This window comes from Oncorhynchus mykiss, chromosome 9 (genome assembly GCF_057628025.1).
Source record: "Oncorhynchus mykiss isolate SJ-2025 chromosome 9, ASM5762802v1, whole genome shotgun sequence".
In the NCBI taxonomy this organism is placed as follows: Eukaryota; Metazoa; Chordata; class Actinopteri; order Salmoniformes; family Salmonidae; genus Oncorhynchus; species Oncorhynchus mykiss.
Genome location: NC_143030.1, coordinates 55,228,312 through 55,255,441, shown reverse-complemented (window position 1 = coordinate 55,255,441; position 27,130 = coordinate 55,228,312). Strand labels below are relative to the sequence as shown.

At 41.9% G+C, this 27,130-nt stretch overlaps 1 protein-coding gene across 8 annotated transcripts in view; it reads left to right on the top strand.

Moving 5' to 3' along the window:
- Nucleotides 1–4,466: 4,466 nt before the first annotated feature.
- LOC110532303 (GRIP1-associated protein 1) overlaps nucleotides 4,467–27,130 on the top strand; it is a 41,689-nt gene continuing 19,025 nt past the window's right edge. The window contains exons 1-25 of one of the 8 annotated variants that reach the window (XM_021616070.3): nucleotides 4,467–4,645; nucleotides 5,561–5,627; nucleotides 5,882–5,943; nucleotides 6,105–6,131; nucleotides 6,862–6,969; nucleotides 7,182–7,338; nucleotides 7,476–7,648; nucleotides 10,237–10,285; nucleotides 10,901–10,971; nucleotides 11,275–11,322; nucleotides 11,431–11,462; nucleotides 13,107–13,154; nucleotides 13,314–13,413; nucleotides 13,654–13,731; nucleotides 14,508–14,600; nucleotides 15,004–15,138; nucleotides 15,391–15,486; nucleotides 15,875–16,087; nucleotides 16,195–16,308; nucleotides 16,722–16,799; nucleotides 17,950–18,045; nucleotides 18,224–18,280; nucleotides 18,811–18,910; nucleotides 24,511–24,644; nucleotides 25,613–25,729. In XM_021616070.3, the coding sequence (XP_021471745.3) occupies nucleotides 4,604–4,645; nucleotides 5,561–5,627; nucleotides 5,882–5,943; nucleotides 6,105–6,131; nucleotides 6,862–6,969; nucleotides 7,182–7,338; nucleotides 7,476–7,648; nucleotides 10,237–10,285; nucleotides 10,901–10,971; nucleotides 11,275–11,322; nucleotides 11,431–11,462; nucleotides 13,107–13,154; nucleotides 13,314–13,413; nucleotides 13,654–13,731; nucleotides 14,508–14,600; nucleotides 15,004–15,138; nucleotides 15,391–15,486; nucleotides 15,875–16,087; nucleotides 16,195–16,308; nucleotides 16,722–16,799; nucleotides 17,950–18,045; nucleotides 18,224–18,280; nucleotides 18,811–18,910; nucleotides 24,511–24,644; nucleotides 25,613–25,729 (2,295 nt within the window). In that variant the 5' untranslated portion in view covers nucleotides 4,467–4,603. Of the gene's footprint in view, nucleotides 4,646–4,698; nucleotides 4,902–5,560; nucleotides 5,628–5,881; nucleotides 5,944–6,104; nucleotides 6,132–6,861; nucleotides 6,970–7,181; nucleotides 7,339–7,475; nucleotides 7,649–10,236; nucleotides 10,286–10,801; nucleotides 10,972–11,274; nucleotides 11,323–11,430; nucleotides 11,463–13,106; nucleotides 13,155–13,313; nucleotides 13,414–13,653; nucleotides 13,732–14,507; nucleotides 14,601–15,003; nucleotides 15,139–15,390; nucleotides 15,487–15,874; nucleotides 16,088–16,194; nucleotides 16,309–16,721; nucleotides 16,800–17,949; nucleotides 18,046–18,223; nucleotides 18,281–18,810; nucleotides 18,911–24,510; nucleotides 24,645–25,612; nucleotides 25,730–27,130 lie in introns of those variants that run through there. The other 7 variants (XM_021616068.3, XM_021616067.3, XM_090184552.1 and 4 more) reach the window with 7 other exon arrangements.

Genomic DNA, 27,130 nt, shown 5'->3' with positions numbered 1-27,130 from the left:
ATGGTTTACTGTAACTGTACCTTCAATGCATCAGAAGATACCTCATCATCAGCACGTGCCTTTTTTTTGCATCGCAATAATACAGAAAAATGGCTAGCCTATCCATAGCTGTGTCCAGATTCACATAGACACCAGTTACACTCAAAACGGGTGGCCTTATTTACGTGCCTCCTTAAATTTAAACAGACTGGGAAAAGGATTGTCAACTTAACTGTGAATGGTGAAATATTTTCATGCGAATATTCTAAAATCCGCATTTTCCAGTTTTTATGCCGTTAAAGTAAAGACACATCGTGACAGCTGTAATCGAAACAGGAAGTTTCGGTCCAATTTATAAATGCCGACAGATAGGACTAATTTGTTTGTTCGACATGGTAGGATCTTTTTGTGTCGGTTTAATTAATTATGCGAGAAATGGCGATGAAACGCATTAATGCGATAATATTGATGTAATAAGCATCCTATCGATGTAAACTTGGAGTCATATGGTGTGTGGTCCTCCCACTACGACTAGGGAAACCATGCAGTGTATTAGGCTACAGATGAAATAACTCATGTTGAACTTCACAGGGTGATGAAAGTGCATGGTGATCTTGATGCTCTTTTCCAATAAATATTGAGGGTCTGATTCTGGTGACAGGATAATGGATGCTTGACTTCCATTTGACAATAATACATATTATTGCTCTTATGCATAATAAGCTCATCACGTAGACTAGCCTAACTGCACGGTATCTGCAAACTGTTCAGAGCAAGTGTTAAGATCACAGTAGGCATATTTGCTACATATTTAACTCAACAGTTTTTTTTTTTTACAAAACTATTGGTAGAATAGAAAATGCGATGGAAACACATTGAACTTTAGATGTTTATTTGGTACATCAAAACATAAACGAAAAAGTACATTGTGTGCACCACTTCATCACGCACTATTTTTTTATCTGCAACAAATCAATTTGGTGGAAACACCACTGGCTGGAAAATTGGCATATTTTCTTTAAGAGAATTCTAGAATATTCACATGACAATCACCAATTGGATGGAAACCTAGCTAATGACACTGAAATGTTAGTTCAAAAGCTAAAAAGTTGCACTTTTGACGTCAGTTTGACATAAACTGTATACCATCTAGCCATGTCCCTTTCCCACTGCCTCTGGAAGTTGGTGAACCCTGCCTAAACATTTAAAATGTCAATTTAATATAGTACCACAGTATGAGCCATAATATATTGATAAAAGTCACCCACACAAAACACAGCCCTTATTTAAAGTTTTTCTAAAATTCCCCATTGGAAAAATCAATGGTGGAAAAACGATTGGAACCATTTCCCTGTATGACCGCTAGGTTTTAAGGGTATTATATGACACCTCCACCTTGACGATCTATTGGGTGGTAGGGACTTCCCAATGATCCCGTATAGCAAGGACCGGAAACGCAACACCATATTATAGAAAATATGGCAGATAAATTAGGATGTCCCACTCAGGCCGTTTACCTTTGTAAAAAATGGTCCCCGGTGTGCTTAAGGGGTTGGCTCTCCCATAGGCACCAATGCATTAGCAGTTGGGTCTGAACTCCTTAGTTCATAGCAGTCCTTCACGGAGTGATGTTCACTGCGATCACGTGGGTCTTACTGGGGTACGGATGTAAAAAATACCTTCAAATTTGCTGTTGGCGCCCATTCAAATTAGCCCAAAGGTTGCCTTGATAAATCTAGTTCATTCTCTAAATTAAATACCATGACTATTTTCTCATTAGCTGGGAATGTTGTTTGAAATGTCTGATACAACATACTTTATTGATATGGTTATCAACCTACTGCATACCCCTACTGCATAAAATATTTATTTTCATGTGCAAGGTGTTCTATTAGCGTGCCAACACTCATTAAGACAGGTAGAATAGCTAGCCATCGCTAGCATTCACTGGTTAAAGTTGAAGTAACTTTTGAGTGTAATGGAGTTGACTGGTGACTATAGCATGAATATTTAGAGAGCTTGGGACTATAAGGTTCTATATGCAATTTTGTCAAACTGTTGTTATGGACATAGCCTTGTTCAGTTCAATGTTCTCTATGTATATAGCACTATAATATATAATATAGCACTCAATATATAATTCATGACATTTGGTCAGGAGCTATCCAGTTATAACAAATTTGAGTTTTTATATGCGTGTCATTATTGCTTGAAATCAGGCTTAGCTGCATTGCTTTCAATGCTGAATGATTGCTTCCGTACCCCACTTGTTCCAGCTTGCGTGAATTTCGTGGAAAACATCACTTTGCCATCTGGACCTATTGCTGTAGCCTACAGTGCCTTCGGAAAGTATTCAGACCCCTTGACATTTTACACATTTTGTTACATTACAGCCTTATTCTAAAATGGATATAAAACATCCTCATCAATCTACACACAATACCCCATAATGACAAAGCAAAAACAGGTTTTTATACATTTTAGCAAATTTATTACAAATAAAAAACAGAAATAACATATTTACATAAGTATTCAGACCCTTTGCTATGAGACTCGAAATTGAGCTCAGGTGCATCCTGATCCCATGGATAATCCTTGAGATGTTTCTACAACTTAATTGGAGTCAAACTGTGGAAAATACAATTGATATGACATGATTTCGAAAGGCACAAACCTGTCTATATAAGGTCCCACAGTTGACAGTGCATGTCAGAGGAAAAACCAAGCCATGAGGTCGAAGGAATTGTCCGTAGAGCTCTGAGACAAGATTGTATCGAGGCACAGACCTGGGGAAGGGTACCAAAACATTCCTGCAGCATTGAAGGTCCCCAAGAACACAATGAGCTCCATCATTCTTAAACCACCAAGACTTTTCCTAGAGCTGCCCGCCCGTCCAAACTGAGCAATCGGGGGAGAAGGGCCTTGGTCAAGGAGTGACCAAGAACCCGGTGGCCACTCTGACAGAGCTCCAGAGTTCCTCTGTGGAGATGGGAGAACCTTCCAGATGGACAACCATCTCTGCAGCAGTCCACCAATCAGGCCTTTATGGTAGAGCGTCCAGACGGAAGCCACTCCTCAGTAAAAGGCACATGACAGCTCGCTTTGAGTTTGCCAAAAGGCACCTAAACGATTCTCAGACCAGAAACAAGATTCTCTGGTCTGATGAAACCAAGATTGAACTCTTTGGCCTGAATGCCAAGCGTCACATCTGGAGGAAACCTGGCACCATCCCTACCATTAAGCATGGTGGTGACAGCATCATGCTGTGAAGATGTTTTTCAGTTGCGGGGACTGGGAGACTAGTCAGGATCGAGGGAAAGATGAACAAAGCAACGTACAGAGAGATCCTTGATGAAAACATGCTACAGAGTGTTCAGGACCTCAGACTGGGGCGAAGGTTCACCTACCAACAGGACAATGACACTAAGCACACAGCTAAGACAACACAGAAGTGGCTTCGGGACAAGTCTCTGAATGTCCTTGAGTGGGCCAGCCAGAGTCTAGACTTGAACCTAATCGAACATCTCTGGAGAGACTTGACAAAACTGTGCAGCGACGCTCCCCATCCAACCTGACAGAGCTTGAAAGGATCTGCAGAGAATAATTGGAGAAACTCCCCAAATAAAAGTGTGCCAAGCTTGTAGTGTCATATCCAAGAAGACTCAATGCTGTAATGCTGCCAAAGGTGCTTCAACAAAGTACTGAGTAAAAGGTCTGAGCACTTATATTTAATTTTTGTATTTTTGATACATTTGCAAAAAATTCTAAAAACCTGCCTGTGCTTTGTGATGATTGGGTACTGTGTGTAGATTGATGAGAACCCCCCCCCCCCCCCTCCCCACAGGGGTCTGAATACTTTCCGAATGCACTCTATATGAACTAGAAAAAACTAGCGAGTGAGATGTCTTGCTTCCTCTTCCAGTTTCAGATTGTCGGTAACAGTTGGAGGTGCATTCATCATATCTGCAAACAATCGAAGCAAACAAACAATTAATTCAAATGGCCCAGTAAGCTCGTAGCTCAAGATCAGGTGGTAATTCACTGATAGAGGCACCTCAACGCTGTTACATATCCATGCATTATGGTTCTTGTCTCCAACTACGGGACAGGTGTGATTATTGCAAAGACAATTACCTGGCTATGGTGTAATGTTTAGACTAGTGAAAATAGTTAGTGCGGCCCTCCCTTATTTAATAGCCAAGTCGTCCCATGAAATTACATTTCCCTATACAACTACTCTGCGTTTTCCATAGGATGCAGCATGACATGAAAACGTACAGGTTGACTTTTATTGGCATGAATTTTGCCCCGGAGGCAGAACTCTCGATTTTCGCTTGATGTGCCAGCAACAAAGTTAAAATTGGCTATATTGTAAAAATATATGAAAACAAAATTAGCTTTTTGGTGTTAATTTAAGGTTAGGCATTAGTGTTAGCGGTGTGGTTCCGTTTAAAATGAGATTGTATGACTTTGTAGCTGTTCCAGCTAGTGCGCTGCAGACCTGCCTCCAGAACAACATTTGTGACGAAAAACGCTAACCTGCTGAAATTGTAGCCTACTTCTCCACACCGACTCCTATCAAACCTCTACTAACAGCAGAGTCCTTCCTAGCTCTTCAGTGAAGATGGCGCAGGCACTATCAGAGGAGGAGTTCCATCGAATGCAGGTAGGCGGAAACGTGTCCATTTTCAATGCCAGTTGTTTCAAATATGCTGCGATCTTCAGAGTATTTCCTGAAAACTGGACTGGCCATCAATCTGTCCAGCGCTAAACTACTCAGTGGCAAAAGCATCACAACCTAGCTAGCTAGCTTCCCCTAGCTAGGCCAAAAGCAACACTCCAACCAAGGAATGTAGCTAACTAGCTAGCTGCTAGCTAAATAGCTAATATCTGCATTCATTGTTCTTCGAATCCAATAACCGGTAGTTAACATATTAGGTCATTTGGCTCTGTCATTTTAGTATTCAATGCAAATATATGGAATTGTGGCTTCGTGTTCTATCTAATAACATTATCAACTAACTGGTTTGCGAGTTATCTAGTCGGTGTGGATGGCTACCTAGTTAGTTAGCCAGCTGGCTAGCTAGATATCTTGAAATTACACTGGTCTTCGTTGTTATCTTAATAACAACGAATCGGTTATTGTATTCGTGTTAGATAATGATTTCAAATGGCTGTGTCTTATAGTTGTTTGCTCGGTCACGGGTTTGGTCAGATAACGTTAGCCTAGTGTTAGCTTTCAGCCTGTGTAAGAACTGGATACCAGTTAACGTTACTTAAGTTATTATTATGGTTGTGTTCAGCTTTCCAAACCAGATATTGCATAACAACTTTACTGTTGTTTGTGTAGTAGACAATTCTCATTTAAGGGGTCATCAACACACCTAGCTAACATCCAAAGCGTTGAAAACAATGTGACATTTCAGTGTGTTGGATTTGACACATCAGTTAATAACACACTAAAAGCTGTGGCATCAACACACCCAGCTAACATTCAAAGTAGTGTTGTTCAATAAGCTATTTTACGTTTTAAGTTGAACCTCGATAAAGTCATCCACTCCGCCTATAACCTTTTTTCCAGGCTCATCTTTTAGAGCTGAGGACACAGAACTACCAACTTTCTGATGACCTGCGGAAGAACACCGCTGGTAAGCAGTAGCTAATAAAATAAAGACATTCTGTAAAGCCAATTTGTGACCATGAACAGGGATCAATATTTACTGCTGAAATTAAATGAGCATTACATTGCAACTCCAGGATGGGCTTCAGATTTAGTATCCCTCCTAAAGGTAGGTGTGTGTGTGTGATGCATTGTCTCCAACTTCAAAATGGGTTAGTTCAAGTGACTGAAATTAAAATACTAGTAACTGGTGATAAAGATTTGTGGTTGTTTCTATTTCAGAGCTAGTGGCTGTTCGTCAGAAGTCAGTGACCTTGGAGAAGGATTACATCAAAGCACAGAAGGTATTGCAAGCTAATCTACATTTGATTAAACAAACTGATAATAGTGTTGTGGATTTCAATACACTGAAACTAAAGGCATCATCATGTTTTGAGGAAGAATAAAAGGAAACTTTGTTTGGGATTTGACTTAGTTTCTAATGATCTTTTTGTTTCATTTGCAGGCTTTGAATAAGAGCAAGAAAGCTCAGGTGAGTTCCTTGTCCTATTTCTGTTGATCTTCTCAAACTCATCAAAGCGGTCTATAAAATTATCTTGAAAAGATGGTCTGAACATTAGTTTGTTATATACTGTGTGTATTACAATAATGGATTGAAACTTCCTCAATGAAGACGAGGTGATTTTTATGCCCAAGCATAGGTAAAGAAAGGAGGAACACTGCTGTAAATTTAATTTTATACATTTACTAATTAGGATCACAAATGTTATATTGACCTGGTTTATAATGTATTAATGTAGTTAACTGCGCCATCTGCTGTTGCGATATGCATATTCCATCTTTCCCTAAAGCATTTTAGATCATTTGACAAAAACTGATTTTTGAGTCTCATCAAAGTATGAAACAGACATTTGAGATGGAAGTACAGCAAAGTCCTCCAACTTTTTGTTTTGGTTAATTTCACCATCCTGTCTCACCAGCAAACAATATTATGTTTTTTGTGAGATTATTCAAACTAGAAATCCGGGGTATCATAAAGTCCTTAGCCTGTGTTTTTCTTATTGGATTGTTATTCAGTGGATATTCTCATATTATATTACATTTGTATTGTGCTAGTTAGAAATGCTTTCAGTTCAACAGATCAAATATTTCAAGTAGGGTTCTTCTATTAAACCCCAAGGTGAGGAGAGTCTGTAATTTGTGTTCACATGGGTTGATTTGCTGTCTGTCTGGTGTGTGTGGGTGGGTGGGCGCACGCTCAGGAGGTGGATGCCTTACTCAGCGAGAATGAGATGCTGCAAGGGAAACTGCACAGCCAGGAGGACGACTTCAGACTGCAAAACAGCACCCTGATGCAGGAGCTGTCCAAGGTACTATATCTCCCCTGCTCCCACTCATGCCACTGGTGATGGGTTGTGGTTATGAGTAGTTGCGCCTCGTTACAGCAGAGGGGAATGTTCTTGTAATTGGAAGATGTGATATATGTCTAGCTAATGTGACATAAAAGCCCTACCTTTCTGATCCCGTTTCATGATTATATTACAGAAATATGTATTCATTTGATTCCCTTTTGTGTTTTTAGTTATGTACCCAGATAGAGGAGCTAGAACATGAAAACAAAGACCTAAAGGATCGAAAAGTGTTTCAGGCAGAGTCCTCCAGTCCCACCTCCAGCTCTGTGGATGGAGAGCTACTCCGTCTCCAGGCAGAGAACGCTGCCCTTCAGAAAAAGATGACGGGTATGTTTATGTTGGTCATCATTGTAGGAATTCCACTTTTTCAAAGACATTTCTTACATAAGATGTATCTAAGTAATGGCAACACATCAGTTTTTTAAGTTCTGGCTTCTATTTCCATCCCTGTGTTTTTCCCTCAGCCCTCCAGGAGCGCTCTGAGAGTGCGATAAAGAGCCAGAGGGGAGTAGATGTCAGGGACACCAATGCCTCCAAGATGGAAGGGCCTGCTGACACTAATGGTGTCCAGTTGCATGCTGATGTCAGTGAGAACATGGAGGATGCTGCCGCCGGAACCAATGACAGACTGGAACAGGTGACAAAAAAAAAAAAAACACTAGGCACTGATGAAAAAAGACAAAAACATTAGCACTTTTCTTTTGCGCCTAGCACTGACTTTGCTGATAACTAATTTGATGACAAATGTACTTACTACGACTGATGTGGTTGTCTCACCTAGCTATCGTAAGATGAATGCACTAACTGCACGTTAGTGCATGCTAAATGACTAAAATGTCAAGTGTGACACCATGAACAAGTACAGTGCCTTGCGAAAGTATTCGGCCCCCTTGAACTTTGCGACCTTTTGCCACATTTCAGGCTTCAAACATAAAGATATAAAACTGTATTTTTTTGTGAAGAATCAACAAGTGGGACACAATCATGAAGTGGAACGACATTTATTGGATATTTCAAACTTTTGTAACAAATCAAAAACTGAAAAATTGGGCGTGCAAAATTATTAGCTGCGATTACAGCTGTAAGTCGCTTGGGGTATGTCTCTATCAGTTTTGCACATCGAGAGACTGAAATTTTTTCCCTTTCCTCCTTGCAAAACAGCTCGAGCTCAGTGAGGTTGGATGGAGAGCATTTGTGAACAGCAGTTTTCAGTTCTTTCCACAGATTCTCGATTCGATTCAGGTCTGGACTTTGACTTGGCCATTCTAACACCTGGATATGTTTATTTTTGAACCATTCCATTGTAGATTTTGCTTTATGTTTTGGATCATTGTCTTGTTGGAAGACAAATCTCCGTCCCAGTCTCAGGTCTTTTGCAGACTCCATCAGGTTTTCTTCCAGAATGGTCCTGTATTTGGCTCCATCCATCTTCCTATCAATTTTAACCATCTTCCCTGTCCCTGCCGAAGAAAAGCAGGCCCAAACCATGATGCTGCCACCACCATGTTTGACAGTGGGGATGGTGTGTTCAGCTGTGTTGCTTTTACGCCAAACATAACGTTTTGCATTGTTGCCAAAAAGTTCAATTTTGGTTTCATCTGACCAGAGCACCTTCTTCCACATGTTTGGTGTGTCTCCCAGGTGGCTTGTGGCAAACTTTAAACAACACTTTTTATGGATATCTTTAAGAAATGGCTTTCTTCTTGCCACTCTTCCATAAAGGCCAGATTTGTGCAATATACGACTGATTGTTGTCCTATGGACAGAGTCTCCCACCTCAGCTGTAGATCTCTGCAGTTCATCCAGAGTGATCATGGGCCTCTTGGCTGCATCTCTGATCAGTCTTCTCCTTGTATGAGCTGAAAGTTTAGAGGGACTGCCAGGTCTTGGTAGATTTGCAGTGGTTTGATACTCCTTCCATTTCAATATTATCGCTTGCACAGTGCTCCTTGGGATGTTTAAAGCTTGGGAAATCTTTTTGTATCCAAATCCGGCTTTAAACTTCTTCACAACAGTATCTCGGACCTGCCTGGTGTGTTCCTTGTTCTTCATGATGCTCTCTGCGCTTTTAACGGACCTCTGAGACTATCACAGTGCAGGTGCATTTATACGGAGACTTGATTACACACAGGTGGATTGTATTTATCATCATTAGTCATTTAGGTCAACATTGGATCATTCAGAGATCCTCACTGAACTTCTGGAGAGAGTTTGCTGCACTGAAAGTAAAGGGGCTGAATAATTTTGCACGCCCAATTTTTCAGTTTTTGATTTGTTAAAAAAGTTAGAAATATCCAATAAATGTCGTTCCACTTCATGATTGTGTCCCACTTGTTGTTGATTCTTCACAAAAAAATACAGTTTTATATATTTATGTTTGAAGCCTGAAATGTGGCAAAAGGTCGCAAAGTTCAAGGGGGCCGAATACTTTCGCAAGGCACTGTATGTTCTATGGAACTGCAATTTGACAATATCCTGAAGTTCAAGTTTAGTCACATGCACAATTACAGTGAAATGCTTAACTTGCGAGCTCTACCCAACAGTGCAGTAATTAATATCAAAAGGCTAATGATATATATTTGTGTTATCTACAGTACCAGTCAAGGGTTTGGACACCTAATCATTCCAGGGTTTTTCTTTATTTTTACTATTTTCTACATTGTAGAATAATAGTGAAGACATCAACACTATGAAATGACACATGGAATCATTTATTAACCATCAGTAGTTGTGACAAGGTAGGGGTGGAATATAGAAAATATCCCTATTTGGTAAAAGACCAAGTCCGTATTATGGCAAGAACTGCTCAAATACGCAAAGAGAAACGACAGTCCTTCATTACCTTAAGACAAGGGGTCTGAATACTTTCTGAATGCACTGTACATGTAAACCTGAGTAATGGTTACCAGTAGCAGCATAAATACAAATGTTAATGGCAATCAATAATCAATGAACAGCAGAGCATAGTGGTAATAACTCTAAATAAATGTTACATGCACTTTCACTGTTTCATGCATACACTAATTCGGGTTGCTCTGTTTATTCTGCCCATTATGATGTGCCTGTATGTTTCTACATCATATTGAACCGTTCCAGTATGGTACACCAACTGGGATATTACAGCAGACATGAATCAACCCCTATTTAGATACAACTTTTGAATTATGCATGGTGTATGGCAATGTGTTGAATTGTCCTTAAATTACTTTAATTTTTTTTCCCCAGGCAGAGGCAAAATGTGCCAAACTGGAACAGCGAGTGAATGAGCTTATCGGTGAGTTGTCTTTTTCTTATGGAGACTATATCTTCAGAAATAGTTGGGAAATCTCAGCACAGCAGTCATTTATCTCAGTGGAAACTTTCCCATTTGGTTGTTGTGCTACTTTACATGAGTAATTGACTTAATTTAAGTCTTTGTTAACAATGTTGACTTCCAGCACCCAATGTTGCGTAAATAATTTAACTGCTGGTTTCCTTCCAATCTGATAGGACATAGTCCAGTTCACTGTTCCTCAATGCAGGCTCTGTGGGGCATGGGTCCAGCAGGTGTCTAGTTTTTCTCAACAGCATGTCAGACTAATTCGTTCAGGAGCGTGTGACTGAAGCCAGTGAGAGGGGTACTGTAATTGTAGATGCTAAGTTGGACCCTTGGGACGACCCTAGCTTAACCTTAACCCGTACCGTTAATTTCAACTTCAATCGGGTGGCATCAGAGTTGGATGTCCCAAAGATTCCTCTTAGCAATTACTGTACTGTAATTAAGACTAAGATGGACTACCTGCGTGCCCAGCAGGACCTGCAGTGAGGAGCACTGGTCTAGTTATGAAACAGGATGCTCTTAGGTGGTCAGCACTGTGTCCAAATCCAATAACGCAATGCTTTGGGCCAGAGGTGGAGCTGCAGCTGCACACTGAGGTGGAGGAGAAGCGCCTACTGAAGGAGCAGCTCCAAGCACTAGAGGTAACGACCAATCTCACAACCTTGGGCTAGGTGTCAACATCCCAGGGTGAGAGAAATGGACAGTCTTAGATTTGTTTTTGCTGCTAAGTGATAATTGTACTCTAGGTTAAGAAGAGTTAAGTTGTAGTCAGTTCTCGTGTTACCTGCCCCAGTGCCTCAAAGTGAAGCAATAAGCTACCTCATTTACTATGCTAATTGAGGGCACTTTGGCATGTATAAATATGATGAGCTGGACAACAATTTGGTTTGGCTATTTCGAAGTCTTCATTTTAAGTACTTATATCTTTCTCTTCTCTCCTCCAGTCATCCAAACAGACAGATGTCACTAAACTTCAAGAAGAGATAGCTAAGGTAACTATAACAGATGTGTTCTTCAGTGTATAAATGAGGCTCTAGTGTATGTTAGCATCTAGGCCCCTGCATGTAATCTAACACTGATTTTGTTCATGTGTGCCCTAGCTCTCTGAAAAATTGAAGAAAAAGCAAGACAGGTAATCTATTTAGCTTGCAAATGTTACGAATGCATTTCTTTGGTTCTTCATAAAGTCAACCTTAAAGCCAGTCTCAGTAACTTTCAGTAATGTCGTTTGTGTTTATGAATTGTCAAACCGTCGGGCAAGACGTTGTAAAGGTCTACCTAAGAGTTCCCAAGCGGCCTCTGGGCCAGCCACTCTTGATCAGACAGATGGTAGTTTTCTCATTTGCTTGTAGCCTATACAACAAGCGGACTACTGTATTAAAAGGGACATTTGTAAGTCGAGTCAGCTATGAAAGTTACAGCAGTAAAATGTTATTCTAATGTACATGAACAACATTAATAGGCTACTGCGGTGCAATGTTAGCAGTTTTCTGCTTGAGCCCTTGCAGTGCAAACACTTGTCTGGAAAAGTAAACGATCATATACGGTTGAATTATTATAAATTAAATCAGCCATCAAAAGGTTGCAATAGTAAACTCCACACCCAAGAGGAAAACATTTAGCCAGCTAGCAACTCCAGCAAAGTAAAAGCAGGTAAGTGCAGGAATGTTTATTTGGCTGTATAATCACCCAGCGGTATGCTACCAATGCATGTGTGGCTATATTAGCAGTTTGCTAGCCAGCTGAATTGGCTAGCGAGTGAGCTAGCTAGCATCTTAAATGTCTTAATTTACCAGTAGACGGGTATAGCTGGCTTTCGTGATTAATCTTGCGGAGGAGTCTAAAACACGGTCCAACCAGCAAGTATTACACTAGGAAAATATTCCATTGCTGAATCAAAATTGCCCACAATTCCGAAGCTCAAGCAACATCAAAGCAACTTTGTAAATGACCCGCCTGTGTTTTCAAATATGCGCAGCTGCACATCAGATCAGCTGTCGCACAGACCGACAGAGGGACTGACAGCCAGGAGCCAATATGAACCGTTACCACACACATCTGTCGTCTAAAAATGACACTTATTCTGTATCACTCAACTCTTGTTTATAATGAGAGGGATATACACTTGATATGTGATGTTGTGAATCGTGGATGGATCAGAGGAACAGATGGAAAGTGCGCAAGAGAAATGATAAATAACATATGCCTCATATTTACCTCGAGAAAGCTGACCTGCAATTTGTAAACAAAGCTGCTGTACTTAAAATGTGTATCATTTTGAAGTGACACACATGGCAAATTATGCTTTAATCTATTAATTTTGAGATATATTAACCCCCCTCCCATTGGAAGACAATTCCATGATACATTGATTGTATTTCCTTGCAGAAATGTGGATTGATTGTATTTCCTTGCAGAATTGTGGATGAACTTATTTAAGTTATCTTGGCTCAGCTGTGATGAACTACATGAGAGTAGGACAGTCATGATTATCCCCTGTCCCATTATAGTGGTATTTCTCTGGCAATATTGGGCCGCTGTTTCAGGCTCAGTACTGCATTGTGACACTAGGCTCTGGCCCCATGTACAGTCAGCAGGCAAGAGTAATGAGACTGAACCTGTCGTCTGCTGCGTTTGCAAAGTCGCCTGCCCAAAGTTGCCCTTATGTGCTCAGCCCTGGCCTCCCGCTCGAGAAGTCTGTCTGTTATACCTCCTCTACGGGGTGATTTCAGGGTTGAATAGTTTTCTGACTGGCTCTTTGCGATTTGTTTTATAGCTTTCTGCATTTGCAAGGCGAAAAAGAAGACCTTTACAATGACAGCAGGTAAGGGTATAAAGATTCAACTTATATTTCACTTTCACCAAGCTTCTGAAGGTGGTGTTACTTGTTTATGACTTAGAGAAAAGTAACAAAAAAACCTGCCAGACGCCATTTGGAGACGAATACGACAATTGGATGAATATACATTTCTTTCTGCACCAGGACCAAAATCGACGAGATTCAACAGAGGAAGGAGGAGGAGCTGAAGTCTATGAACATCCGCATCCAGAAGTTACAGGGAGATCTGCTGTCAGCCAATCAGGTTAAACATCCTGATGTTGCCTGTTCTGTTATGAGATCAATCACCCAAAATATATATCATCTGGTTTTGTACCTGGAGTACTCATATTGTTGTATTATGACAATACATAGGCCTTCTTAACCTCACAACCTGATCTGTACCTGGGTTGCGGTAGGCATGCCATGGAACCATATCCTAAAATGATTGACAGAATATAGTGGGAAGCTGAAGCTGACTCTTGCTACCTGTTTTTATATCTAGAGTGTTGGTGAGATGAAGGAACAGCTCCAGAGCCGGCAGAAGGAGCACGAGTTAGTTCTACACGCACTTAAAGATCAGGTAAACTCAAAACTTTCTTGAACTATACGCTCTCTTCCCTTCCTGTTGAAGTTCCAAAACACTCAAATTATCTTAGAGTCAAGACATTTTAATTGACGGTTAATGAAAAGGCAAAGTGGGGATCACCCTAAATAATTGGAGATTAGTCTGTGTCTGAAGAGGTTGTCTGAAGAGAGTGGTCCACAGTCTTAAGTGGGCACAGTGCACTTCATTAGGGACCAATCTGTTTTCCACTTAATTAAGCCTCTTAGCACGACTGGCACTTATGTCTTCTGTGATGTCGCGCGTCTTAATTAACTTGAACTCCGCTTTGGGTAGACGACAACAAGATAAGGCATTCGTACCTGCTCTTACCTTCTCTTAATTTTCTCTTTTCAATATGGAAGTTAATTTTTATTTTAAGTCCAGCTTTCTGTTTTGGCTAGTCATGCAGAAGTTCTGTTTCTGGTCTGGCTTCTGTCACCGTTCTTTGTTTCTTTTACATTGCCTAATTTATACTTATTTTCCACATTTCTTTGCCATCTGACTTTCTTTACTCACTGATCCTCTTCTGGTCATTTCAACTTGCCCCTTCTGCCTTCATTCTTTTAATGATGATCTATCCACCCTATCAAATCCCCCCCCCCACACTTTTCTATCCCTATTCTCGAGCTGCCAATCGCCACCTTTTTGTATCCTTCTCTTCACCTTGCACATTGTCTTTTTCCTCCCTCTCCCCTCCTTCCCTCCCTGGGTGGTGCCCCCTGTGTTACCCTGTGTGTGGGGCTGTGATACAGGTAGCTTGTCAGAGTGCTGTGAGTCAGGAGCAGGTGGAGAGTATCCTGACTGAGAACGATGCTCTCAGGACTAACCTAGCGGCTCTAGAACAGGTACAGCTCATCTTACTGCCCCGCGGAACCTCCTCAATATTCATTCTGCTGCCGTCACCACTCACCAGCCATTAACCATGATGCATCACCGATATGACAAGTCATGCTAATGTGAATAAAGTCAGGGAGGTACAGAGATTTTTCACATAGTGACGAATGGTGTTCACACATGAGTTGCTAATCCTTACAATAATACTGTCAGTTGTTTTGCCCTACAAAGCTTAATCCTAAATCATCATTGTGTGTCAAACCTCTGCTCACCTGCTTTTCTTTTCTTACTTTTTCCACTTCTGCCTTACTGACCCATTTGATCCACTACCATGTTTCATTAAACAAAGTCGTCAGATGTTGGTCCATTGTGATGGGGACTGTGTCCTGACTAGTGGGTGTTGTGTGTCATTAGATTCAGACAGTGAAGACTCAGGAGATGAACCTTTTGCGTGACCAAAACACGGCTCTGAATGTGGAGCTGCAGCAGAAACGGACGGAGCAGGAGAGCTTTCTGGCACAGAGAGATGACCTTAGCTCTCAGCTACAGGTTTGTGTGGCCCTCACACTGTCCTAGTACATGCATACTAAGATAGAGAACCAATCTTAAATAAATGTGGAGCACTGTCTATGACAAATAATGCAGGACTCGGTCCTCTTAATTGGTAGGTCAGAATCCTTTCTTTTTTTACAATGATATAGTGCTTATCTTGTAGGTCAGGGAGGAAAAAGCTCCCGTTGCAAATGTATTTTTATACCCATCTCTTGCTCATGTGCTCCTCTCTGATGAATGTATCTGTAGGAGTCAAACCGTGCCAACAGCAGACTGTTGGAGCAGCTGACTGAAGTTGGCCAGGAGAAAGACAGGGTACAGCAAGAGCTGGAGGAGGCTAAAAAGGTATCTGACACGCACACGGAAAGGGAGTGATCAGAGACACACTATTGTTCTGTAATACACATGGCACTCTCATTACTGGCATTCTCCCAGGGAAGGTGGGAATGCTGAGTTGACCTCTCTCAAGCTCCACTCGTTATCCCCACAGGATCACAGACCGTAAATTAACATCACAGCTTCAATGACCTTATGTGCCTGTCTTAGACTTAGCATATCACAGAGTTATATTTGAGTCCAATTTATATTATGATTCAAAGATTTGTCTTATGGTTTGTTTAAGTGCCAAGTGAGATGTGAATGTTATTGGTCATGTATCATCACAGTAAATGTCAGAGATGTGTAGTAACATCCAGAGATATCATCTCCCATTCCCATGTCCCTCCCCCTTCAGACAGCAGACAAGCGGAAGGCCATGCTGGACGAGCTGGCCATCGACATTATCACAGAGAAGTCACGACACAAGGAAGAGCTGAGCGACGTGCGTCTGCAGCACGAGAAGGAGGTGCTGGGGGTGCGGGCGCGCTACGAGAAAGAGCTGAGGGGACTCCACGAGGACAAGAACCGCACCGAGGAGGAGATCCGCTCACAGCTTCGAGATGAGAAGGTGGGGGGGTGGCGCAAGTCTGGGCCAAAGGGCCAATGAGAGGGAAGAGAACATGAGAAGGTACACTGCTTGTGTATTAATGTGACCTTTGCCCTATGACCTCCTAGGCTCGCAACAAGGAGTTGGAGGGTCTGCAGCAGAGTGTAGAGGAGCTGCAGGCCCAGGTCCAGTCTATGGAGGGAACTAAGGGCTGGTTTGAACGTAGACTCAAAGAGGCTGAGGTACAGTACCAACTTCAGTTTCACATTGATTTATTCACCAGGATATTACAGTGTATATACTACCTGCGCTGTAGTAATGCTGGGTTCTACCACTATACACTAAATATTTTACATTAACATGAATAGATGCTATTGAAGATAAGGTTAATAGGTGATCAATATTGTTTGTTGAGAGTGGAGCTCTTCACTGCCTGGAGTAACCCCTGTCACATTAACACTGACCACTTGGTGTCACTAGTGTGTTTCTTCTTTCTGATTAGATAGTTTTGTTTGTTTTGTAGCATGGTTTAAGGACCTTAAATATTTAGTTTAGCCTTTAAAAAAAAAAAAGAAAGAATGCTAAGAATAGACGTGTGCTGATGATTAGGTGATGGCTTGTTCCAACGTTGACCCTGTTGTATTCCTGTGTTCAGGAGAGCATGGAGGAGAGCAGGCTGGAGCACCATGAGCAGATGGAGAAGCTACAGAAGGAACATTCTATCCAACTGGAGGTAAACTTGTTTTCCTCTTCCCAGACAGACATGGCAGAGTGCTGTACACAGCAACACACTCTGACACTTTCATCCGGGCCCAGGGGAGTACTGACTGGTATTATGTATAGTGTATGTAGGCTTTGTTCACTGCAGCATGCCCTGAGACATGGACTCATTGCTATTCATTACTATTCTCATCGCCTGAGTACCTAATGTGTGTTTAACTGTACATCTTCAGCAATTAAGTGTTTCATCTATTTAACTGTCATTTCTCAGCATATGGTGGCCCTTAGGTTGCTCATAGGTTTGACGATATGATAGTGTTTGACGTGGTCTGGTGTGTTTTTGGTGACATACCCCCACTGTTCCAATAAAAATCATGTTAGTACACTATATGAAGTGGAAATGTCTAGGAGCAACAAAGGCTCAGCCGCGAAGTGGTAAGCCACACAAGCACACAGAACGGGACCGCCGAGTGCTGTGAAGCACGTAAAAGTCGTCTGTCCTCGGTTGCAACACTCACTACCGAGTTCCAAACTGCTGCTGGAAGCAACGTCAGCACAATAACTGTTTGTTGGGAGCTTCATGTAATGGGTTTCCATGGCTGAGCAGCTGCACACGAACCTAAGATCACCACCCGCACTGCCAAGCTTCGGCTGGAGTGGTGTACAGCCTGCCGCCATTGGACTCTGGAGCAGTTGAAATACGTTCTCTGGAGTGATGAATTACACTTCACCGTCTGGCAGTCCGATGGATGAATCTGGGTTTGGCAGGTGCCAGGAGAACGCTACCTGCCCCAATGCATAGTGCCAACAGAATAGTTTGGTGGAGGATAAATAATGGTCTGGGGCAGTTTTTCATGATTTAGGCTTGGCCCCTTAGTTCAACTGAAGGGAAATCTTAACGCTACAGCATATGACATTCAGTGTCCACATACTTTTGGTCATGTAGTGTATCATGAAGTTAGTTTCAAACTGTTAAACATTGTCCAACTGTTATGTTAATCTTGTAATTACTGTAAGTGACGCCATTAGCATGGTGTACATAGAACCCTAATTATGTTGAAACTGATTTAAAATTGGGTTTTCTCTCTAACCTATTAAACCCAGCAGATTGTATATAGGAAAATAACAGAACTGAATACATATTCTTTGTGTTTCTCATTCAGGGAAAGGCATCTGATATAGATGGTGTGAAGCTGCATTTGACAGAGGTGGAGAAAGAGAGGGATGTGCACAATGAAACCATTGGAAAACTGAAGCAGGTAAACTAACCCCCTTGCAATTAGCATAAACTACTATTAACCCCCCCCCATCACATTTTCAGAGGAATGTACAGTTTAATGTTCCATAAATGTACACAATCCAGTATAAGCAGTATAATGAGCCTGTGGTCATCTAATGATTTTCATGATGTACTCTCCCTGTTGGTGTGGTATACAGGAAATTAAAGATACAGTGGATGGCCAGAGGATCCTGGAGAAGAAGGGCAGTTCAGCAGTAAGTGGAACACCTCTGTTTCTGTCTTACCATTAACAGCTGAGCTGAGGGGAAACTGAGTCAGGCCACTTCCATTTGCTATGGAGAGGAAATTGAATGATTACTTCCAGGTGGTAGGTAGGCAGTCGGTGCACGACGCCACACCCACTCTGCTCTTTAGAAGTGGAATCGGGGCAGCCTTTTCAATATGCCAGTTTGACCCCTTGTAACCAATTATTCGATGCCTGCCTTGATGATAAGAATCTGCCTCTGCAGATAATTGCAAGAATATGGGCTAGCCTGAGGCGTAGGGGTCGCGAGGGCTTTGCAGTTCCTTCTTCCAGCCAGCTATCTAAATTGTTTTCTGGGGAGGATGGGTCATCTTATTTGATTGTTTTCTTTGTCTTAATCTGATGCTTGTCTGAGATTACCTTTGTCTCCCTGAGTCAAACTGGCGCTGTTGTCTCTATAGAAAACCACCCGTTTGCTGCAGTATTTTTCAAATTAAGTAGTGTACTCTCCTCTCATGGGCTTTGTAACGCTGTTTGTAGCTGAAAGACTTGAAGAGGCAGCTACATCTGGAGAGGAAGAGAGCTGATAAACTACAGGAACGGCTACAGGAGATCCTCACCAACACCAAGACCAGGACAGGTGAGAGGACATCGGAAAGCCAGGTTGACCGCCACACATTTTATGTAGTCAGGCAAAAGTCTATATACCAGTACATGTTCTGTATTGGCATTTGAGGGAGGGAGATGGTTGACTGTTTTGAAGGACATCCTCTCATTCACTGAACCATGATGTAATGTCTGTTAGCCTACATCTTCACAGACATGAAACATTGAGCACAGGTAAGAGAATATGCAGATTACATATAAACGAGAGCAGATAAACTGCCATGTCACAGTGTGGTTTGCTACATGTGATCTGAAACATACTTCTACTTATCACAGACAGGAAATAATGAGGGGAAAGAGGTGCTTTGTACACCAACATCATACATTGAAGAAGTGAATTATGTTTAGTTATGGTAATTGTTTGGGACCAATGGTGTGCTTGTAAGTTAGCTTTCTTGAGACCATTATGTTCTAGTACTGAGCATACATACAGTGGGGTCCAAAATGATTGACAGCCTTGATAAAGATGAGAAATAATGACTGTATAATACAAATAATTCAAATTTTGAGCTATTTTATGCAACAAAAAAATGGGTAATCACTCTTGTGACTACAGACTTGATGGATGCATTTGCAGTTCTAGTGCGGCAGGTAGCTTAGCGGTTAAGAGCGTTGGGACAGTAACCAAAAGGTTGTTGGTTCGAAGTGAAAAGTCTGTCATTGAGCAAGGCATGCAACTGTAATTGCTCCTGTAAGTCACTTTGGATAAGTAGGTCTGCTAAATTACTAAAATGTTTCAGATTATTTTGTGATATATATATATATATATATATATATATATATATATATATATATATATATATATATATATATATATATATATATATATATATATATATATATATATATATATATATATATATATATATATATATTATTTTGTCAATTTAATCACAAGCTTGATGTGGTCATTTTACTGATTGGTCCTCCTCTGTGTCTTTCTCACTCAAGCACTTACATGGACAACCACACACAGTCCTCAGGCGCTGCCCCCTTCCAATACAACTGAATTTTCTCATCCAAACCACATGAGGTCTCAATCCCCCAGGAAAGAAAAATACTTTTGAGAACCAATCAAAGCTACAACTGCTGTGATTATTATTATTTGACCCTGCTGGTCATCTATTTATATTTTGAACATATTGGCCATGTTCTGTTATAATCTCCACCTGGCACAGACAGAAGAGGACTGGCCACCCCTCATAGCCTGGTTCCTCTCTAGGTTTCTTTCTAGGTTCCGGCCTTTCTAGGGTTTTTCCTTGCCACTGTGCTTCTACATCTGCATTGCTTGTTGTTTGGGGTTTTAGGTTGGGTTTCTGTACAGCACTTTGTGACATCAGCTGATGTAAGAAGAGCTTTATAAATACATTTGATTGATTGAAAGCTCAGACCATTTCTGCGCGACTACTGCATTTACGACAGACTCCTGTCCAGACCAGTGTGTCACAGCTCATTTGCTCTGTGCCAGGCTAGGAACCACACGCTTCTTTCTGTTCTCTGAATTTAGCTCTTTACTTTATAAATCCCTATATCTGATGGCGCCGACAGATGGTCGCCTCGCTTCGCGTTCTTAGGAAACTAGGCAGTATTTATTTATTTTTTATTATTTTTTACACTGTTACCCCAGGAAATCTGAAGTCTTATTACATACAGCCTGGAAGAACTATTGGATAAAGCGCAACGTCAACTTACCAACATTACGACCAGGAACCCCACTTTCCCGAAGAGGATCCTCTGTTTTGACCACCACCCAGGACAATGGATCGGATCCCAGTAGGCGACCCAAAACAACGGCTCCGCAGAAGGGGCAGACGGAGCGGTCTTCTGCTCAGGCTCTGTAGACGGGCACATCGCCCACCGCTCCCGAGTATACTACTCGCCAATGTCCAGTCTCTTGACAACAAGGTAGATGAAATTCGAGCAATGGTTGCCTTCCAGAGAGACATCAGAGATTGTAACATTCTCTGTTTCACGGAAGCATGGCTCACTCGGGATATGTTATCAGAGTCGGTACAGCCACCCGGTTTCTTCACGCATTGCACCGACAGAAACAAACATCTCTCTTGTAAGAAGAAGGGCGGGGATGGATGCCTTTATGATTAACGAGTCGTGGTGTGATCATAACAACATACAGGAACTCAATCCCTTTTGTTCACTTGACCTAGATTTCCTTACAATCAAATGCCGACCGCATTACCTATCAAAATAATTATCTTAGATTATAATCACAGCTGTGTACACCCCCCCCCCCCAAGCAGACACCCCGACGGCCCTGAAAGAACTTCATTGGACTCTTATGTCAACTGAAAACCTTATATCCCAAGGCTGCATTTATTGTAGCTGGGGATTTTAACAAGGCTAATATGAAAATAAGGCTCCCTAAATTTTTATCAAAATATTAGATGCGCGACCCAGGCTGGCAGCATTCTGGATCATTGCTACTCTAACTTCCGCGACGCGTACAAAGCCCTCCTTTCGGCAAATCTGACCACGACTCAATTTTGTTGCTCCCAGCCTATAGACAGAAACTAAAACAGGAAACGGCCGTGCTCAGGTCTGTTCAACGCTGGTCCGACTAATTGGATTCCACGCTTCAAGATTGCTTCCTTCATGTGGACTGAGATATGTTCCGGATCGCCTCAGACAACAAAATTTGATGTATACACTGATTCGGTGAGCGAGTTTATTAGCAAGTGCATCGGTGATGTTGTACCCACCGTGACTATTAAAACCTTCCCCAACCAAAAGCCGTGCAATGATGGCAGCATTCGTGTAAAACTGAAAGCGTGAACCACTGATTTTAATCATGGCAAGGTGACCGGAAACATGACCGAATACAAACACTGTAGCTATTCCCTCCGCATGGCAATCAAACAAGCTAAGCGTCAGTATAGTGAAAGTAGAGTGGCAATTCAACGGCTCAGACACGAGATGTATGTGGCAGGGTCTACAGTCAATCACGGATTACAAAAAGAAAACCAGCCCCATCGCGGACACCGTCTTGCTCCCAGACAAATTTAAACAACAATACAGTGCCACTGACACGGCACGCTACCAAAACCTGCAGGCTCTCCTTCACCGCGGCCAACGTGAGTAAAACATTTAAACGTGTTAACTCTCGCAAGGCTGCCGGCCCAGACTGCATCTCTAGCTGCATCCTCAGAGCATACACAGACCAGCTGGCTGGTGTGTTTATGGACATATTCAATCAATCCCTATCCCAGTCTGCTGTTCCCACATGCTTCAAGAGGGCTACCATTGTTCCTGTTCCCAAGAAAGCTAAGGTAACTGAGCTAAACGGCTATCTCCCCGTAGCACTCACTTCTGTCATTATTTTGTGCTCTGAGAGACTAGTCATGGATCATATCACCTCCACTCTATCTGACACCCTAGACCCACTCCAATTTGCTTACCGCCCCAATATGTCCGACGCAATCACACTGCCCTAACCCATCTCGACGAGGAATACCTATGTAAGAATGCTGTTCATCGATTACAGCTCAGCATTTACACCATAGTACCCTCCAAACTCGTCATTAAGCACGAGACCCTGGGTCTCGACTCCGCCCTGTGCAACTGGGTTCTGGACTTTCTGACGGGCCAAGCCCAGGGTGTAAGGGTAGGAAACAACATCTTTACCCTGCTTATCCTCAACACTTGGGTCCCACAAGGGTGCGTTCTCAGCCCTCTCCTGTACTCCCTGTTCACCCATGACTGCGTGGCCATGCACGCCTCCAACTCAATTAAGTTTGCAGACGACACAACAGTGGTAGGCTTGATTACTAACAATGACGAGACGGCCTACAGAGAGGAGGTGAGGGCCCTCGGAGTGTGGTGTCAGGAAAATAACCTCTCACTCACCGTCAACAAAACAAAGGAGATTATCGTGGACTTCAGGAAACGGCAAAGGGAGCACCCCCCTATCCACATCGACAGGACAGTAGTGGAGAAGGTGGGACGTTTTAAGTTCCTCGGCGTACACATCACGGACAAACTGAAATGGTCCACCCACACAGACCGCGTGCTGAAGAAGGCGCAACAGCGCCTCTTCAACCTCAGGAGGCTAAAGAAATTTGACTTGTCACCGAAAACACAAACATTTACAGATGTACAATCAAGAGCATCCTGTCGGGCTGTATCTGTTACAGCAACTCTGCCCACCTTAAGGCTCTCCAGAGGGTAGTGAGGTCTGCACAAAGCATCACCGGGGGCAAACTACCTGCCCTCCAGGACACCTAAACCACCCGATGTCACAGGAAGGCCAAAAAGATCAATGACAACAACCACCCGAGTCACTGACTGTTCACCCCGCTATCATCCAGAAGGCGAGGTCAGTACAGGTGCATCAAAGCTGGGACCGAGAGACTGAAAAACAGCTTCTATCTCAAGGCCATCAGACTGTTAAACAGTCTGCTGCCAACATACTGACTCAAATCTCTAGCCACTTTAATAATTAAAAATTGGATTTAATAAATGTATCACTAGTCACTTTAAACAATTACACTTTATATTATGTTTACATACCCTGCATTACTCATCTCATATGTATATACTGAATTCAATACCATCTACTGCAGCATGCCTATGCTGCACGGCCATCGCTCATCCATATATTTATATGTACATATTCTTATTCATTCCTTTACACTTGTGTGTCTATAAGGTAGTTGTTGTGAAATTGTTAGATATTACTGCACAATCATTTTTCTACACTCGCATTAACATCTGCTAACCATGTGTATGTGACCAATACAATTTGATTTGAAATCACATGTGGCAACCAAAGATTCTAACAGAAAAATAACCCTCTTACTGCTGTACCTGTATGTTTCTCAGTGATGTGTATGGCATCTTGAAAACATTTACTCCTGTGGGGACCCCCCCACCCCAATCAAACCGTCAACAAAATGCAGACCTCTTTAATATTTTATGGTGCCCCCCGCCCCTTCTTAAAATGTGCCACAGAGCAATGCATACTCTTGTTTCCTGGCTGTAGGTTGTTGGTGATGCCAGGGAAATCCTCTTTTGGGCCATGTATAATTTACTAGGGGTCCTTTAAATGTTTAATGGTTGCTCTACAGAAAGTTGAGAATCAGACATTTTAAAGTCAGGAGCTTTTATCTTTGTCCAAAGTTAGTGCACATCAGTGGGGGCCTTAAAGGTAGATACCTATATCCCTGCAAAGACAGGAGTTCTTCCTACATTAGCCTTTAGTTTACTATAGGGAATCCATCAGTGCTTATGGACTGAGGTTTCCCTCTATGCACAATGCAATCGGTCCTAACTTAATTAGTGTGTTTCCCCATCAGAAACACACAATGGATGTTGTTAGTTGACAATGTTCTGTAGTTCTCATTGGGATGATTGGAATGCTGCGTTTGAAAAACTGCCAGACTTAAGAGGGTTGAGAAGGTGTGTCCTTGCTTTGATATGGCCTGAAAAGTCATATTAACCACGTCAAGAAAATGCCAAAAGGTGTCTGACGTTAGAACAACTTTTTTCCACACTTAGAACATTTACTTCTGATGTAATTCTTTAGCAAGACTGCTCGATTGAGTATGTGTCTGTTTCCAGGCCTGGAGGAGCTGGTGTTGTCAGAGATCAGCTCTCCTAATCGTACGCAGCAGAGGGGAGATAGCAGCAGTGTCTCCTCCTTCAGCTATGGGGAGATCATGAAGGAGGGCGCCTCTGCACAGAGCACCAACAAGGTACACTACACCAGTCCGCACAGAGCACCAACAAGGTACACTACACCAGTCTGCACAGAGCACCAACAAGGTACACTACACCAGTCTGCACAGAGCACCAACAAGGTACACTACACCAGTCAGCACAGAGCACCAACAAGGTACACTACACCAGTCTGCACAGAGCACCAACAAGGTACACTACACCAGTCTGCACAGAGCACCAACAAGGTACACTACACCAGTCAGCTAGAGTCACAACAGGACACCAAGAACCTGGCCAAAGCACATACAATGTTTGTTAAAGCAATAGTATGCAGAGTGTTGACAAGATTGGTGATAATCAGAATGTGAACGTTGAATATACATTTTGTAGTCAACAGAACAGCGTAAGCCACATAAGAAAAAATACATTATTTGATGTAAGGGAACCACAAAGAGAACCAATGAGGTCGTCTGCATCAACACATCACCTTTTACATTGCATTTTTAACTGCCAAGAGTACAAACTGTACATTCTGAGGCAGAGATGAGTCTGAACTTTCACCAACCACAGCTATGACAGGCAGCTCAACAGGGAGTTCACATGCGTTTCACTTTTATGTGCCGCTGTTAATAGCCTATAAATAGCGTAGATACTATTATTATAGCCCTTTGAATAAACACATGTCCTGAATGTTTTTCTTTGCAGGGGAGGTGGATTGTTGAGGAAAAGGTGTGGGAAAGACTGCGAGAAAACAATTTAGAATTCTCCAATTGTTTCCACTTAAAACATAATGTATTCCAATTCTGTCCCGAACAGACCTCCTGCCTAGGTTGTGTACAATGTACAGATGAGCCTGTACCATTAAAGCTGTCAAGCTCTGAGCCAGTGATGCAGAGATAATGAATTATATTACACAGAATGCACAAAATAGCTTCTCTCTGTCTGACTCTCTCTGAGTGGGAGGGAACAGACGTTTAACAGTTGTCTGGTCCTGTGTTCTAAGTCCGCCAGCGGCAGCCCCCAGTCCCAGCGACCTGCTGACCTGTCTGATGATGAGGTTGGGGAACTCTTCCTGAGGCTGGCTGAGGTGCAGCAAGAGAAATGGATGTTGGAGGAGAAGGTAGGCATGCTATTCATACTTACAATACAACTGTATTGTCTGTTACTAACGAACAATGGAAATGTGTCTTATGCTTTGTTCTACTACGTTTTCAACTTGGCTATCATTTACTATAAACTGTGTAATATATTCTATACATGGGTGGCAGGTAGCCTAGCGGTTTAGAGCGTTATGCCTGTAACCGAAAGGTCGCTGGTTCGAATCCCTGAGCCGGCAAGATGGAAAATATCTGCCGTTCTGCACTCGAGAATTGCGGTTAACCCCCAACACCAACTGCTCCCCTGGCTTAATCGACATTGGGTTAAATGTGGAAGGCACATTTCGGTTGAATGCATTCAGTTGTGTAACTGACTAGGTTTTTCCTTTCCCTCTCCCCTTCGTATTTATTTGCACAGTTAAGCTAAAATTTGTACATTTGTCTCTATACTCCAGCATTTTGGATTTGAGAACACATGTTTCATATGAGGCGACAGTATAGTATGTCAACATTTTTATTTGAGGTTATTTTCATGCGTATCTGTATTCCTGTTTGGAAATAAAAGCACTTTATATATCTACTCCCCACCATTTTTTGTAAGTAGTTTTTTCCCCTCTCATGTATTTGGACAAAATCACTTAAAGTTTAGTATTTGGTCCAGTATTTGGGGTGATATTCTTTCTCACTCATCATTATTCATTATTATCCATAATCATGGAGACATCCACATTAATGTAGAAATGTTCAGAAATATCTTGTCAAAATATTTATGAAAAAGTCTTCAAATGGTGCTATTAGATAGGAGACGTGCTTTCATTTCTAAATGGTAAATCAGATATGTATGAAAAAAAACTGGAATAAAAGGTGACATTTCTGTACTGTCGCTTCATAAGAAACATTTAATCAAATAAAAATGCTGCAGTGTGGAGCCAAATTCACACATTTTAGTAAACAAGGTGGGGAGTGTATGGTTGTACAACTAAATTACAGTTAATAGTATGAATGTAAGATCAAATGAAACCAAACACAATTTAAAAAAAAAATAATCAACCTGAACTGTCAATTATATTTGGGAAGAAACTGACATGACAGATAGTTGTGAGATAATGATAATGTTCTTCACTGCAATTTATGGGCATTCATTAATCATTTTTTTTTACCACTAGAATAGATTTTATTTCCAATTAAATTGTGAAACCATCTTTTACTGGTGACTTTATATCAAATTCACCAAAAATATGGCTACACTGGACAGGGATCTGCTGCTATTACTTGTTTTCGTGCCTTGCTGTTCTTCCCCAGATCATATGATCTATTCACACTTGTTGCCTGCCTGCTCTGGGTGTGAGAGATGATTGATGTACATGCTAGTAGCTGTGACGGGTCCTTTGTGTTGACATTTGGTGCCCCTTTTCTCAGTAAAC